The sequence below is a fragment of the Dipodomys ordii genome, unplaced genomic scaffold, assembly GCF_000151885.1.
Source record: "Dipodomys ordii isolate 6190 unplaced genomic scaffold, Dord_2.0 Scaffold147, whole genome shotgun sequence".
Taxonomy (NCBI): Eukaryota; Metazoa; Chordata; class Mammalia; order Rodentia; family Heteromyidae; genus Dipodomys; species Dipodomys ordii.
In genome coordinates this window covers 335,957-351,300 of record NW_012267363.1, presented here as the reverse complement: position 1 = coordinate 351,300, position 15,344 = coordinate 335,957, and the positions used below count along the sequence as shown (strand labels likewise).

Here is a 15,344-nt window from a genome sequence, read left to right as displayed (position 1 = left end):
TTTTTCTTTTTGCTTATGTGGTGCTGAGGAATTGAACCCAGGGCCTCAGGCATGCAAGGCAAGCGCTCTACCACTGAGCCAACTTCCCAGCCCCACATTTTGTTTTTGGAGACTGCCTCCCAAATAGCTGGGAGGTATGCCATACTCAGCAGAGATACCTTAAGAAAAAACATAATGCATTAAACCTTGGATCTGTGCCCACCAGCATGTCATCCCAGGTGAAGGATGTTCCAGAAGGAAGCCCTCGGGAATGCTGGAGTCAATATGTGACATCACATGTTCCAGATCCTTCCTGGGAATACTCTAGGGACATGGATATATTCTGATTACATGTGTATTCTGACCTCTGATCCTTGGCCTACTTTTCCCTTTTCTACCTCTTTATCAGGAAACTTTATTATTTATTGTTTTGGTGGCACTGGGAATCAAACTCAGGGCCTAATGCTTGTGAGGCAAGCCAACACTCTACCATTGAGCTAGACCCCCAGATCAGGGAACTATTTCATAGTTGGTCTTCCGGTTAAAAAACGTACAAGACACGAATGCTTGCCCTAACCTCTTCCCTTGAGAAGGGACAGTCTGTCTGCCCCACCAATCAAAGCTTGTGTGGCCTGCCAACAAGCAATTTCCACCAGGTGCTCCTGTTAGGAAGGAGATGGAGTTCTGAGCATAGTCAGCCATGGATGGCGTCTTGAACTGAGAGCTTTCCCAACTTCCCTGAGTATAAGACATGAGAAATGGAGCACTTGTCGTCTTCCACTGTATTCAAGTTGTTTACCTCATCACCCGGGACTCAAAGGACCTCAGCAGAGAAACAGCTGAGGAGCCAATGACTAAGCTCCAGCACTGGGCACTGTCTCTAGGACACTTCACACTCTCTCACCCTCCTCCCTCTGCCTTTCAGCAGGGACAGCTGAGCCTTCTCTGGTGGCCTTGGGGAGGAGAAATGTAGCTGAGGAGGTTAGGCACGTGGCTCTGGCATCCAAGTGGAAGATGATGATCCATGTTGGCAAAAAACTCAACATATTTCTGTTAGGGGAGTAGAACCAGCTCATTTGCCAGTCGTGAAGTTTAGGGTAGAATTTACTGATTGCTCCTTCTCTCATCCCACTATTCTGATTTTCAAAATGGAAGACAGGAAATCAAGTCTATTCACATCCCAGCTGAGGACTCACTCTCAAAGCCACAAGCAGCCGTGATGGCAGTGGCGGAGTCCATTTGGCATGCAGCCTGAGTGTGCTACCACTGTCTGGTTTGGCTACTTGCTCCCTTTCCTTTGGGGGGTGGGGGGGCGGGGCATCCAGCCAGAAGGCCTACAAAATCATTTGGTCTGCGGTTGGTTGCCAACCGCAGGCGGGACCAGAAGTTAATAAATCTAGGAACTGTTTTCAAAGTGAAATTCAATAAATCTAGGCCCATAAATGACGTTATATATATCCAAAATAGGTCTTGGCAGAAAAAAAATATTCCCTACTCCTGCTTTTGAGGATCTGAGCATCTTTAACATAAGCCACATTAACAATGTCAGGCTGACTTCTTTCATCCTGTCCTTTGGACCAAGAAAATGGGCTACAGTAATGAAGGTTCTGAGTTTGAGTTGGGGACCAGATAGCTTTCAAAGGTAGGACTCCTAGTTGTGGTGGGACAGCAGGTACTGAATGGGACAGAGCTGACAACCTTTGAGGGATATGGACTATGGCTTCCGGACGGTGTGCTATGCCTTAGCTCTTATCATTGGAGAGTATAAGGAGTGGGGTAGGTGATGTGAATCATGACTTTTTTCCCCCTCTCCTTTTCTGAAGAAGGTTCAAAGCCATACTCTTGTCTGTTGAACCTGGATCTAAACCATGGTTCTCTCACCAGGCTAGCTCCTCAGGCTCCTGCTGAGCTATGCTTCCTTGTGTTATCTGCCTCATAGGGCTGTCCTACACCTGGCCAACAGGAGGCAGGGCTCCAATGTCAGACAGAGCTAATTCCCAGTGGCTACTTTCTTCCTGGGAGGCATGTGACAGGTGGAAGTTACTGCATTAATCCCCTTCTGGTCCAGGTGTGTGGTGGCCCCTGTGTTTGGCTTAGAGTTTTAATTCAACATGAATTTCTTGAAGGCCTGACCATCTTCTACAACTGGACTTGCTCATTACAGACCCTGGCATCAGGAGTGGCACAGGCTGTATTCAGACATGACGCTGTATGCTTGCATACTGCCTCTCACAGACACTCATACTGAGGGAAACGACCAGGCCAAGCCACATAACAGACTGCCTCCTGCCAGTTCCACTGATCCAGGGCAGCTAGTTATGGCTATTATCAAGTCATCGCTGGGCCACCCTGTGACTGTAGCAGCCTTTGTCTGGCTTTCCTGGAGTACCTTTAGCCTACCTTTTTGACAGCACACTGGAAACCTGTCTGTTTGTCCTTCATCCTGTGGACCTCTCCAAAGGAGCCTCTGCCTAGACGGGGCTGGTGTGTGGCCCAGTGGACTTCTTCTCGGTACTCGTAATCTACCGGCTTGAGTTTCTGGGATTGGCAAGAGAGAGAGGCCAGTTTCAGTAATTAGAGTGGTAGAGAGATGGAGGGTTACAGGGGCTGAATGGTCCCAAACAAAGATATTGTAGGGTCTAAGGAAAGGTGCTGGGAGGTGCAGGCCCAGAGAGGTACTTAGAGGATTAAGAAGGCAAAGAGAACTTACAGGCTGCCTGAGGGACCAGTTGATTCTTATAATTGTGAGACCAAAATGGAACTACCAACAACTTTGACAGTGAAAATATGTAACTTAGGAGCTAGAAGATGGAAGAAAGGAAGGAGCAATGAAGAGGTACAGGGGCCAAGGGACTCTATGTAAAAAGTGAATGAAAGCTTGGCACTGGTGGTGTATGCCTACAATCTTAATCTGTGGATCAGTTTAAAATCAGCCCAGGTAGAAAAGTCTGAAACACTCCCATCTCCAATTCATCAGCAAAAGGCGAGGCTGGAGGCTTGGATCCTGTGATAGAGGGCCAGTTGTGGGTAAAAATGCTGAGTGAGAGTGTGAGGACCTGCATTCAAGCTCCAGAACCAGCATTTTTAAAAAAGGTTAACAAAGTAGAACATAGAAAGTAAAGATGAATGAAAGTGTTCAACGTTCCAAAGTTATCTGGGAAGAGAACTAACTAGAGGAAAAAGCAGGGAAGCAGTAGGAAAGGGAAAAATCCTTACTCTTCCTGCCACTTGTTTATTCCTGTTTCCAAGAACATGCATTATTCATATAATACACAACTCAGCAATAATGAGGTGACCAACTGGGACAACTTAAAACAGAAACAGAAAGGCTGTGGAAAGAGAGGCTGCAAGTGAAGGGAGAAAACAACTGAGTTTAGATCTTGAATATTCAAAGCTTGGTTACCAGCCTACGGGACTACTGGGAAGGAATGGAACCTTTAAGACGCAAGGCCTGCTAGGCGTCAGTGGCTCACGCCTGTAATCCTAGCTACTAAGAAGGCTGAGATCCGAGGATCACGGTTCAAAGCCAGCTTAGGCAGGAAAGTCTATGAGACTCTTATCTCCAATAAACCACCAGAAAACGGGAAGTGGCACTGTGGCTAAGGTGATAGAGCACTAGTCTTGAGCTGAAGAGCTGAGGGACAGTGCCCAGGCCCAGAGTTCAAGCCCCAAGAGGAAAACAAAGAAAAAAGAAAAAAAAAAAGGAGATAAGGCCTAAGCCAGGCACTGGTGACTCACACCTATAATCCTAGCTATTCTATTCAAGACGCTGAGATGTGAGAATCACTGTTTGAAGGCAGCCCAGGCAGAAAAGTCCCCATGAGACTGTTATCTCTAATTAACCACTCAGAAACTGGAAGTGGTACTGTGGCTCACAAGTAGTAAAGTGCTTTGAGTACAAAGAGGCTCAGGGACAGTTCAAGCCTGAGTTCAAGCCCTGCAACTGTAAAAAAAAAATAGTGGTAAGGTCAATTGGGAGGGTCAGGTCTTTGGAAGTTTGTCCTTGAAGAGAATATTAGGACCTTGATTCCTTTCTCTTTCTTGCTTCTCAGCTACTGTGAAATAGGACTGTTCTACCAGGTGTTCTTGCCATGATGTACTGAGCTAGCACAGGCCCAAAGCCACATGGTCAAGTGACCATGGATTGAAATCTCCGAAACTGAGGCAAAATTAATCTTTCTTCTCCTTTTTTTTTTTTTTTTGGGTCAGGTCGTGGAGCCTGAACTCTGGGCCTGGGCACTTGAGCTCTTCAGCTCAAGGCTAGCGCTCTACCACCTGAGCCACAGCGCCACTTCTGGCTTTTTTTCTTTTTGCTTATGTGGTGCTGAGGAATTGAACCCAGGGCCTCAGGCATGCAAGGCAAGCGCTCTACCACTGAGCCACCTTTCCAGCCCTTTTTTTTTTTTTGTGGGTTGTGGGGCTTGAATTCTGGGACTGGACATTGTCCCTGAGCTCTTCTGCTCAAGGCTAGTGCTTTACCACTTTGAGCTACAGTGCCACTTCCAGTTTTCTGATGGTTAACTGGAGATAAAAGTCTCACAGAGTTTCCCACCTAGGCTGGTTTTTAAACCATGACCCTCAGATCTCAACCTCTTGAGTAGCTAGAATTACAGGCATGAGCCACTGGTGCCTAGCTAAGCCTTTCTTCTTTAGTTAATTATTTCAGGCATTTTATCACAGTAATGGAAAGCTAATACATGCAATTCCAAACAAGTACTTTGCTGCCAAGTGATCCTGATAGGGAAGGAACCATCCCCCAAGGTCTACTTGTTTAGTGAGTGATACTCTCTCTTCACAGCAGGCTCCACCCCTAGTTGTAGCTCCTGACCTGAGAGCTGGTGGTGGAGGCATGTGTATAGGAGTCGGAAGAGTAGTTACCTCCGTAAGCAGAACTCCCTCGTTGTCCTCAGTTTCAGGGCTGAGCCTCTGGGGCCTGGAGTTCCCTGCTGACCAAGTCTTGGCCAGGCTGGTCAGGCTGTGGGCCTGGCCTGAGCTCACACTTCCTTGCAGAGCATGCACCAGGTATTCTTCCACAGAAAATTTCTCATGGTTGCCATGAGATGAGAAGTTGGGCTCCAAGTGTGGGCCAGGGGGAGGTTTCTGATGTTCTACACAGGCCAGTGTTCTCAAGTGAGGGCTATGTAGGGTTTTCTGGCTGTCTACACCAGCTAGTTTGTCGAGGAAGGACTCCAGGGGGTGAGGTTTCCAGGGCTGGAGAGGGTGGAATGGGAAGGGATGGGGCAGTCTGCTGTAGGGGAAGGGGTGAGTGGAATGGGGCAGGGGGCGCATGTCCTGGGGATGGTGGAGTTTCCACACATGGTTTAGACACTGCAAGGGGCTGATCAGTTTGTGGAGTTCTGGTCGAGGCAGTGCTGGTTGTAGGCCCTCGCTGAGTTTCTTAAAGTAGAGGTGTCCAAGCCCTGGTTCTTTCAGAGGCTTTGTAAACTGGGGAATATTTCTGACATACAAGGGGCTTAGTGGAGACTCATCTTCCTGTGGGGAAAACACAGGGGTCAGAACACAGTGACAGGGCCACAGCAACAGGGCCAAGGCAGAGGCCCTGTTCCGAAGGCCCAAGAGTTGAGGCAGGGTTACAGGTATTGGGTCTCACCTGCACTGGGATTGTGCAGCTCTCCTGCTCAGGGGTTCTGGGCAGAGGCTTGGCCAAGGCCATACCCGCCTTGGCTGGGCACTTGGAGCTCTTCTTCCGTTTCTTTCGGGCTTTGCTGTGACGCTTTCCCTTCCAGCACACACGGGCCATTTTGCCCTCAGTTGCATGAGCCACATTGTTAGGGATTTGATCAAGACTCTCAGACTGGCTGTCAGAAAAGAGATGGATCCACATTTTGAAACAAGGAAGCAGGAAGGAGGAATGGTTCAGAGAACTGGATTTGGAGTTAGACTGCAGTGCAAACTCCAGCTCTGTTATAATTGTCAGGCACTACTTAAAAGGAACACATCCTGAGAAACAGCATTAGCCGTGTACATAAGGTGCACTTATATAAACTTAAGGCAGCTTCGATGTCACTATGGGTCCACTTTTATGGATGTGGTTCCTTGCTGACCAAAATGTCATTATGAGGAACATAGCTGTATTTGTACAAGTGTGGGTAAGTTCCTAAACCCCAGGGAATTTCAGGTTTCTCATTTATGAATGTATTTTCTTCCACATAGGGTGGAGACATGGCTAAATAAAATACTTCACTTAAAAAGCTTAGATCAGGCCTGGGAAGGTGGCTCAGTGGTAAAGTGCTTGCTTTGCATGCATGAGGCATGGGTTAGATTCCTCAGCACCACATAAACAGAAAAAGTCCAAAGTGGCATTTGTGGCTCAAGTGGTAGAGCACTAGCCTTGAGCTGAAGAGCTGAGGGACAGTGCCCAGGCCCAGAGTTCAGGCCCCACGATAAAAAAAAAAAAAGATTAACTCGGCCAGGTGTGGTGGCTCAAGCCTGTAATTCTAGTTATTTGGATGACAGAGATTGGGAACTATAGTTTGAAGCCAGACAAGGCATAAAAGTTACTAAGACTCCATCTCAACCAACAGCTGAGTGCAGTGGGTGTGCCTGCTATCCAAGCTATAGGGAAAGCATGATGGCCAGGTGCCATGGTACACACCTGTCATCCCCAGGGACACAGGGAAACACACATAGGAGGACGACAGTCCATACTGGCTTGGGCATAAAGTGATACTTTTTCTTGAAAGTAACCAAGGCAATTCTATGCCTCCATCAGAAAGAATGGCATTGCCCCATTTGTTAGGAAATGGAAAGACTTAGAAAAAATTATATTAAGTGAAGTAAGCCAGGCCCAAAGGAACATAGGTCCCATGGTTTCCCTTATTTGCAACAACTAGTATATGTTTGAATCAAGCAGAAAAGGTCAGATAAGTTGATGTTAGGGGAATGAACCCCAAGATAAGTATTCAAATGTTTTTGTTTTTTTTCCTTTCATGCAATTGTTTCTATCATATTTATAAGATGATTTCTATGTTGTTTTGTATGTCCCTCCCCCACAGTATAACCCATTCTTTCACTGTTTTTGATGTTGGTGTAATTTGTGGAGGGGAAGGGGAAAAAAAAACAAATTGTTTAACTAGGGATACAGGTGGACCCATTGCAACAATGAGATGTACAAATTGTTATATCGAAAAATGAACTTAACAACTTTGGAGGGCAGGGGGAGGATCAGTTGGGGGGAGGAGAGGAGTATGGGAAGGGATGGGAAGGGGAAACACTGAGGAGGCAAAAATGCTTGATAAGAAATGTACTCGTTATCTTGTCCATGTAATTGTAACTCCTCTGTATGGTATTCTCACAATTAAAAAAAAAGAAAAGAAAAGAACCAAGGCAAAAAGAGTCTGGAGTGGTAGCTCAAGTGGCAGAGCAGCTGCTTTGGAAGCATAAGGCCCTGCGTTCAATCCCTAGTACACAAAGAAAAAAAGCTTAGCTTAATACTTGACCCAAGGGCAGGCTGCCCACAAATGGTTGCCACTGGTGTGTGTGGGGGGTACACTTCTTTTTGCTCCCCAGGTAGGCTGCCCCAGAAAGGGGTCACAATCAAGGCAGGCACTCTCAGCTCTGATGGAGGACAGTAGTTATTTTTATTATCTCTATCCTCACTAGCTCCTGGGGCTAGCTAGTTGCCATAGGAAGGCTGGGAGTTGCCAAACAGAGTCCTTCTACGGCTGGTGCTCAGCTACTAGGGTGCCTGCTCTTCTCTGGTGGCACTACAGAGGCTCTGCCAGCTCCTGCCCTTGCCAGATATGAAAGAAACTGGCAACAGTGGAGTTTTAGAAAGAGCAGCTGCAAAATAGTCATGGAGCAGCCCAGAATGTCAGCAAACCTCTCTTGGCCTCACTTTCTGCCTTCATAAAGGTGGCAGATTCCCTGAATGTTAAGTGTGCTGGAGGCCTGCAGTCTTCTCTCATGCAGCTGAAAGGAACCCACTTCTCTGAGCCAAAGGCGCCTTGTGACAATATAAAGAATAACCAAACACTGGACCATTTCTTGGGCCTAGAGCAGCAGCCTCTCACCTGCCCCCTCCCCCCTCAGACCCTGGTATTTACAAAGTAAATACCAGTAAGGAAATTGGCTTAGATTAAGGAAGGGAACTATTTCTACATTAAACTCTTAGTTGCCAAAAGTCATCTTTAGGGCAACGAGCCACACTTGGTCACTAAGCAGCTCAAATCTATGTCCCTTCTGTTTCCACAGCCTTCACGCCTGCATGGTAGATGTCACAGGAATAAGACACTTTGGTATCTCCTGCAAGGACAGGGACAGCCGCCCCTCTGTGCCTGAGCTCATGGCCCCACCACCAGGAAATAGCTGCTGTTCTTGACATTCTCCCTGTTTATGGGAAATAGGGTGCATCAAGGACTCGGAAGAGAATAAAAATAAAGCATCAAGTTGATGGGAGCCAGGGTCAGTCATCCACAAGCTGGGAACAGCCTTTGTAAAGCTGATCTGGCAAAGAGAGTAGCTGGGCCAGAACAGCTGGAGAGTGGCCAGGAACACAGCCCAGGTGCTGAAACAGAGCCAGGAGCTGAGTGGAAGCAGCCCAGGTGGGCAGCTGGGGGGAGGTGTCAGGAGTGTTAGTTTTTTCCTACTCCAATCCACCTTCTTACCTGTACTGCTGCGACCCTGCAATGAAGATGCGTTCTGAAAAGGTGGGACTGAACTCTTGGCTATTCTCACCTTTAAGTCAAGAAAAAGGAGTTGAATTAGCATAAACAAGAACAGGAAATGTGAATGGAGCAAAGAACTGTTTTAGAGAGAGCACTGCCCCTCCACTACACCCCCTTCTCAGACCACCTCTGTCAGGTGACTTGCCTTCCAGCCATCGCCACCTTCTCTCACTGGTGTCACCCTTCCTTCAGCGTACAGGTCAAGAGAAGAGGGGCTGTCTGTAAGACGAGGATCAGAGAATACCTGGCCTATTCTGCTTACCGTAAAACTTCAGTTAGACCGGTTACCCAGGATGATCTACATAGTACCTGCTACACAGTGAATACTCAATGTATGCTACTATGTTTATGTGTGCACTGGCGCAATTTAAATTTCTGTTCTCTCCTCAAAAACTAACCAGAAGGTAGTGAAAGACAAGCAAAGGGATATATACATGTGGAAAATTCCACTATGAGCTGTCAGTCTCCAGATTGTAGCCTAGAGACTTCCCAGGCTGGAGGGGTGGTTATTAAGAGAACACCGCTAGGCCTTCCTGGCCTGCTTGGTGGCAAACACCAATTCTTGGCAAGCCACCAATTCTTAGGAGAAGGGAAAGGCCAGACTTGGCCTCACCTTGTGGAGGCTGGCTACCTCTAGACCAGCCCAGCAGGCCCAAGAGCAGGGCATTCATTCTTTGGGGTGTGGCCATCTCAAGTAGAAGGTAGTGAAGGACCTGCAGGCCCAATGGGGCTTTCCAGGAGAACTGGCCTTTCTTATCTGGGCCTCTCCAGTTACGGGAGAAGGGAAGGTTAATGGCTATTTGATGATCCTGCAAAAAGCCCTCAACAGTCTTGCATGTCAGTTTTTTCCCCCTGCACGGTTGACAGTGGGCACAGCCTCTATTTGCCACGTTCTGCCCTGATACCTTTACAACTCTTATTGTACATTGTCTGTCCCTTGTGAGAATCTCATGGAGTTCGCACTCTGTTCTCTTCCCTAGAGGACTTAGAAGATGGCCGCCTTCATGCCCATCCACGTACCCATAGGTCTGCCCTCTTGTTCCCATGCCCACAGCTACCCTACACTCTTACATTCAGCTTGGGCGATGATGGAGATGGCGGATGGCCCGCCCTCAGAGCCTTCTTTGGCTGTGCCTTTGGTAATCACATCGTTCAGTATCTCCCACTTCCCACAGAACACAGAGCTCTTCTCCACAGCTTCAAGCTTGTAGACGCAGCTCTGTGTATTCTCCAGAGACTGTGTCTTCTCTTTGGCTTTGGCGAGGTCCTTCTGATGCCCAACTGCAGAGCCAGGGGCACTTGGGCAGGCCACTTCCATCACTGCCATCTCCCAGGCTCACACTCGTCCTGAGGAAAGACAAACAGAGCAGATCATTCCATGTGGCAGCACTGGTCAGGTTTGGGTTGGAGGAGAAACACAGTGGGCTTTTTATGCTTTATACGCATGTATCTTCCAAACACTCTGAGCAGTCAAGGGGCCAATCTTGTAACATATATACATGTTATCTATGTGGCACCCTAAGCCCTACAGGCCACCCAATATAAACAGACTCCTCCACTGGACCAACAACAAAGAATCCAGCCTCCCGCCTCTAGGACAATGATGAGCCAAACAAGTGAGCTGGTGGTTTCCTGCCTTTACAATGGCTACATCCTCTCCTACTGTTTCACAAATATTGCTTCTCTAGGACAGACTGATGAATCCCATCCTCCAAAACCATCGCCTCATCGACCCCACATTCACCTTGCCCTCACACTGTCCACAGTGGCTTTTCTCCCAGGGAGAGAATCTAGCACAGGTAGGTATATGGACTTGATATAAATATCAAGCACTGCTTAATGATGGGGACATATTCTGAGAAATGTGTCATTAGGTGATTTCATCATGGTATGAACATGATAAAATATATCTATATAAATCAAGCCAAGCCATCGTTTCATGATACAATCTTTTTTTGTTGTTGTTGTTGTTGGTCGTGGGCCTTGAACTCTGGGCTTAAGCGTTGTTCCTCAGCTCTTCAGCTCAAGGCGAGCGCTCTATCACTTGAGCTACAGCACCACTTCTGGTTTTCTGGTGGTTTATTGGAGATAAGAGTTTCACGGACTTTCCTGCCCAGGCTGGCTTTGAATCACAATCCTCAGATCTCAGCCTCCTGAGTAGCTAGGATTACAGGCATGAGCCACCGATGCCCTGCTGATACAATCTTATATAGTCATCTATGCATCCTACTACTGATCATGCAGTGCATGACTGTAAATAAACATATACATGTGTATACATCTCACAAAGTCTAAAATACACAGCCTGCAAAATAAATGGCACTCAGTCCTTGGCTTTTTTCCCAAAATGCATTTGTTTGTGGCTATCCAGAAGGAGCTGCCATGTTACCTCCTCTAATGTCTAAACCTATTTGCTGAAAACTTGTAGGTATTATTCTTCTTTCAGTCAATGTTAGCAGTAATATTATTACTGAAGGCTTTCACATCAACCTGTACTCTTGGAGATCTGAGGACAAAGCATGAGACTACACCTTTTTCTGGCTTCCATCTTGACCAGTCTGTGCCTTCCCTAGGAAGCTGCATAGGACGGCAGCCCCATGCAATGCAGCCCCATGAATGGCTAACAGTCTGTGTGAACAGCCTGTAGACTAGAATTGCCATGAAAGAGAATAGTGTTTAGCTGAAGTTGTTCTGACTTCCAATTTGGTAAAAGGTCAATAAGGTAGGCTGGTTTTCTTGCAATGATTTCTTATCTCTATAGCCCTTCCACCCTCCAGAGATGAACTAAGCTAAGGCCTAGAGTCTTTCTTTAGCCTTTCCTCCAAGGGAAGTGTGATCTAAAAACAAAGCAACAACAACCACCCTCTAAACATAACAGTAGTATGTATGTGCTTACAATTGCTCTATTCTCTTTATTTCCACATGATAAACCTGAGGCTTCACTAAGTGAGAACCTGCTCAGGGTCACCAAGCCCATGTGTGGCAGAGCAGGGCCAAGGCCCAGAGCCTAGGGTCTTCAAGCTGAGTACCCATTCCCAAGTCTCCAAGGTCACAGGCAAACTCAAGGATAGGAATGGATGGTCCAGGCTCTTGAACGGGGAGGAGGGGGGTCACAAAGGAGAAGCGATCTATATTGGCTGAATGAGAAAGATCAAAGGACAAAGAAGAACTTGCCATGATCTTAAGAAACAGGATAATCCTAAGCATGAAGGGAGCACTGGGTTGACAACTGAGGAAGATGAGACCGAGGGAAGTGCCTTGCTGTTCAGAGACTTAGTCCTCTGGCTCAGACAGTCTTTCTCTGCCCAGCATGGCTTAATTACGTGTTCTGGAAAGTTCATTTGGAGCAAGAGCTCCTCCAGAGAGGCTGTGGGGTACTCTCCCTCACCCTAGGAGCCATTTTTTCATCTTGGTGGCTAGTTGGGCAGTGGGCCAGGAACCCTGATCCTTTTCCACACATACCAGGCCCTCTTTTTCCGGGGAGAAGTTGAGGCCAAGGCCTCTTGTGCACTGCCCAGTGACTCAGCCCCAGCTTGGCAGGCAGACTGGCAAGGAGGCTACTGAGAAGCTGACCCAGCAGATGGCAGCTGAACCTGTGAAGGGCATAGGGAAAACAGGCTGACCCTTACCTCTCAGGAGCAGAAAATCAGAGCCCTGGAGCAGTAAAGCTTCTCCTGTGGCTAGCTTTCCTGTGCCACATGACCATGACTCAGACCCTCAATAACAACCTCCAAGTTCAAAAGGCTGTTCTCCGGACATTCTGCCCTGATGGCAGCATTCCTCCATGTACACACAGGCTTGCTCTCTTCCTCCTTCTTGCCTTTCCTCACTTCTCATTGGGTCTGGTCCATAAAACTCAGGGCTCTACACTAACTCTGGGAGGGCTGGCCAGGTGGCTTACCCAGCCTGGGCTTTGACTGCTGGCTTGCCTCCCAGTTCCTGCAACATGTGGGGGAGTGGTGACTAAGTGAGGGTCAGTTATGCCTCTGCCTTTGAAGAGAGGTCAAGATCTTGCTCCATTACTCAGCCTGGACCCTGACCCCAACTCCCTCTATCTCTGGTACATTCAGCCCCCTGCTCTCTTGTCACATAGGGGCTGAGACTGGAGCAATGGCAAAGGCTATTCCCACAAGCCCGGGGGAAAAAAGGAAGGAAAGGAAAGAAGTTGAATTTCCTCAGCAATCTTTCAGGCCTGATGTACACTTTCTACCTAATCTCCTGTGCACTGCTGATCCTGCAGAAATCTGGGGGTCGGAATGATTGGGGTGCTACCAGATCAAACCAGGGCAATATCTGTAGCAGCAACTCAGTCTATGTTCAAGACTTGTGAGCTCCAGAAATGATATGTGGCTTGTATTTTTCCAGAATAGGGATCCACAGCATTCACTGAATTTACCAAAGGTCTGGTGTTCCAAAGGAAGTTGCTCTAGTCTCCCTAGTAAGTCATGGCCAAGAATCCATTCCTGATTCTATCTCTACTCTTCTACTCCAAAGAAGAGCTCTCAAATGCAGTGGTCTCCAACCTGGTTGCAAGTTAGAATAACCAAATGGATTCTTTTTTTTAAAAATGGTATTACTTTCTTTTTTTTGGGGGGGGGGTCCGGTCGTGGGGCCTGAACTCTGGGCCTGGGTGCTGTCTCTCAGCTCTTCAGCTCAAGGCTAGCGCTCTACCACTTGAGCCACAGTGCCACTTCCGGCTTTTTTTCGGCTTTTTTCTTATGTGGTGCTGAGGAATCGAACCCAGGGCCTTGAGCATGCAAGGCAAGTGCTCTACCACTGAGCCACCTTCCCAGCCCCAAATGTATTCTTAAAATGTACCCTTCCACTGGGCTCTGGTGGCTCACTCAGACCTGTAATCCTAGCTACTCAGGAGGCTGGTATCATGGTTCAAAGGCCAACCCCAGGCAGGAAAATCCATAAGACTTTTATCTCTAATTAACTACCAGAAAACTGGAAGTGGAGCTGTGACTCAAAGTGGTAGAGCACTAGCCTTGAGCAAAAAAGCTCAGGGACAGTGCCTGGGCCCTAAGTTCAAGTCCCATGATGGGGGGCGGGGAGGGAAGGTATACCCTTCCTAGACCTGCTGAATCAAATGATTGGTCATTAGCCGTAGAATCTGTTCTTCTGACAGGTTCATTGATGATTTTCCATACCCTAAAGGCACTGTCCAAAATGGTAGCTGCCAACAATATGTGGTTTAATTACCATTAAATCAAATTTAAAAGCCAGTTCCTTAGTGGCAATAGCTACCATAAAGGATAGTACAGATGGAACACATTTCCATTGGGTAGAAAGTCCTGTTGGGCATTGCTGGTCTAAGGCTGTGCTGGCAATTTTTTTCTGACAGAGAAATTTCTGTTCCTAGGGTTCTGGGACTGGAATGAGGTTTTAATTCACAAAGGTTACAAAATTTATATTACATTTTAAATGTTGATCTTTAAAGAAGATTACCTTTCTGTTTCCTTTTGTACTAGGAATTGTGCTATTGTTCAGGGCCTCCCTTGCACTTTGGCTTGGCTTTTCCACTCAAGGCTGATGGTCTACCACTTGAGCCACACCTCCACTTCTGGTTATTTGCTGCTTAACTGAAGATAGAGTCTCTTGGATTTGTCTGCCTGGGCTGGATTGCAATCTTGGTCCTCAGATCTCAGCCTCCTGAGTCGTTAGGATCACGGGCAGGAGTCATCAGTATCCAGCAAAGATCACTTTTCTAAAGTATAACACACTTTAGTTCCCTCTTTTGGAAGTACAGTACTGTGAAAGCGCTGGCATTGTTTCAGCCTTGTCAACTTCAAAAAATAGCAGTAGGGCCATTTTCCTCTCCTTAAAAAAATTTTTTTACCCCCCAAATATGAAAGAACATGTAACCTGCTTTAGAAAGGGCTGCTCTGAATAAGGGGGAAGGCAAAATCTTTACCTGCTCACCTCCCCTCTTCCACCAAGGACCCAGGTCTCCAAGAAATGAGTGTGGAAACCAGTGGCCTTGAAAACCTTCTGAGGTTTCTTCTATTTGCAGATAATGTCAGGATTATGTGAAGGCCAGATGTCCCAATCCAGAATAATAACAGTCAATATTTACTAAGCACCTATCAATATTGATCTTATTTTCAGATGCGAAACTATAGCCTAGAGAAGTTCAATTACATGCCAAAAAGGTTACATGGCTACAGGAGGTGGGGTTGAACTTGCCTTCTGTCTCCTGAACCTACACATTAACCCTGAACAGGTCACCTAACTGCTCTCAGCTTCTACAGGGATGTGTCAAGATCTGGGGGAAGGAGAGTACACAAACAGCCAACCAGGTGGCCTGGCTAATAGAGGATGCAAAACAAATGTTTATTCCCTTGCCATTGACCAGGCTGCTAAAAGCCATCACTGAACCACTGGAACTTCTTAGCCTCATTGAAGGCATTCCATACTTGGGAGTCTTGGCTCTCCTTATATAAAAAAGGGAAAATAAAAATCTCTGTCTTTCAGGATCATCTGGAAAATGTCCACTAAGAGACCAAAACAAATCTCTCTCTTGACGCTTTCATTCTGGAAGTAAAACTTGTCCTTCTCTGAATGCCCACAGGGATAAGCAACAGAAGCAGAATGACTCAACTTCCTTAATAAGATATTGGTTGAAAACCAATGTCATGTTGATGCTTCCCCTTTTCAGCCTGACCATCAAGCTAC

At 47.0% G+C, this 15,344-nt stretch overlaps 1 protein-coding gene across 2 annotated transcripts in view; it reads right to left on the bottom strand.

The window, feature by feature from the left end:
• Positions 1–15,344, bottom strand: part of Map3k14 (mitogen-activated protein kinase kinase kinase 14) — a 54,941-nt gene that overhangs the window by 21,314 nt on the left and 18,283 nt on the right. For both annotated transcript variants that reach the window (XM_013032053.1, XM_013032055.1), the window contains exons 2-6: positions 9,738–10,013; positions 8,607–8,676; positions 5,591–5,798; positions 4,858–5,472; positions 2,380–2,517 (exon numbers count right to left, since the gene is read on the bottom strand). In XM_013032053.1, coding sequence (XP_012887507.1) covers positions 2,380–2,517; positions 4,858–5,472; positions 5,591–5,798; positions 8,607–8,676; positions 9,738–9,993 — 1,287 coding nt within the window. In that variant the 5' untranslated portion in view covers positions 9,994–10,013. The remainder of the gene's footprint in view (positions 1–2,379; positions 2,518–4,857; positions 5,473–5,590; positions 5,799–8,606; positions 8,677–9,737; positions 10,014–15,344) is intronic.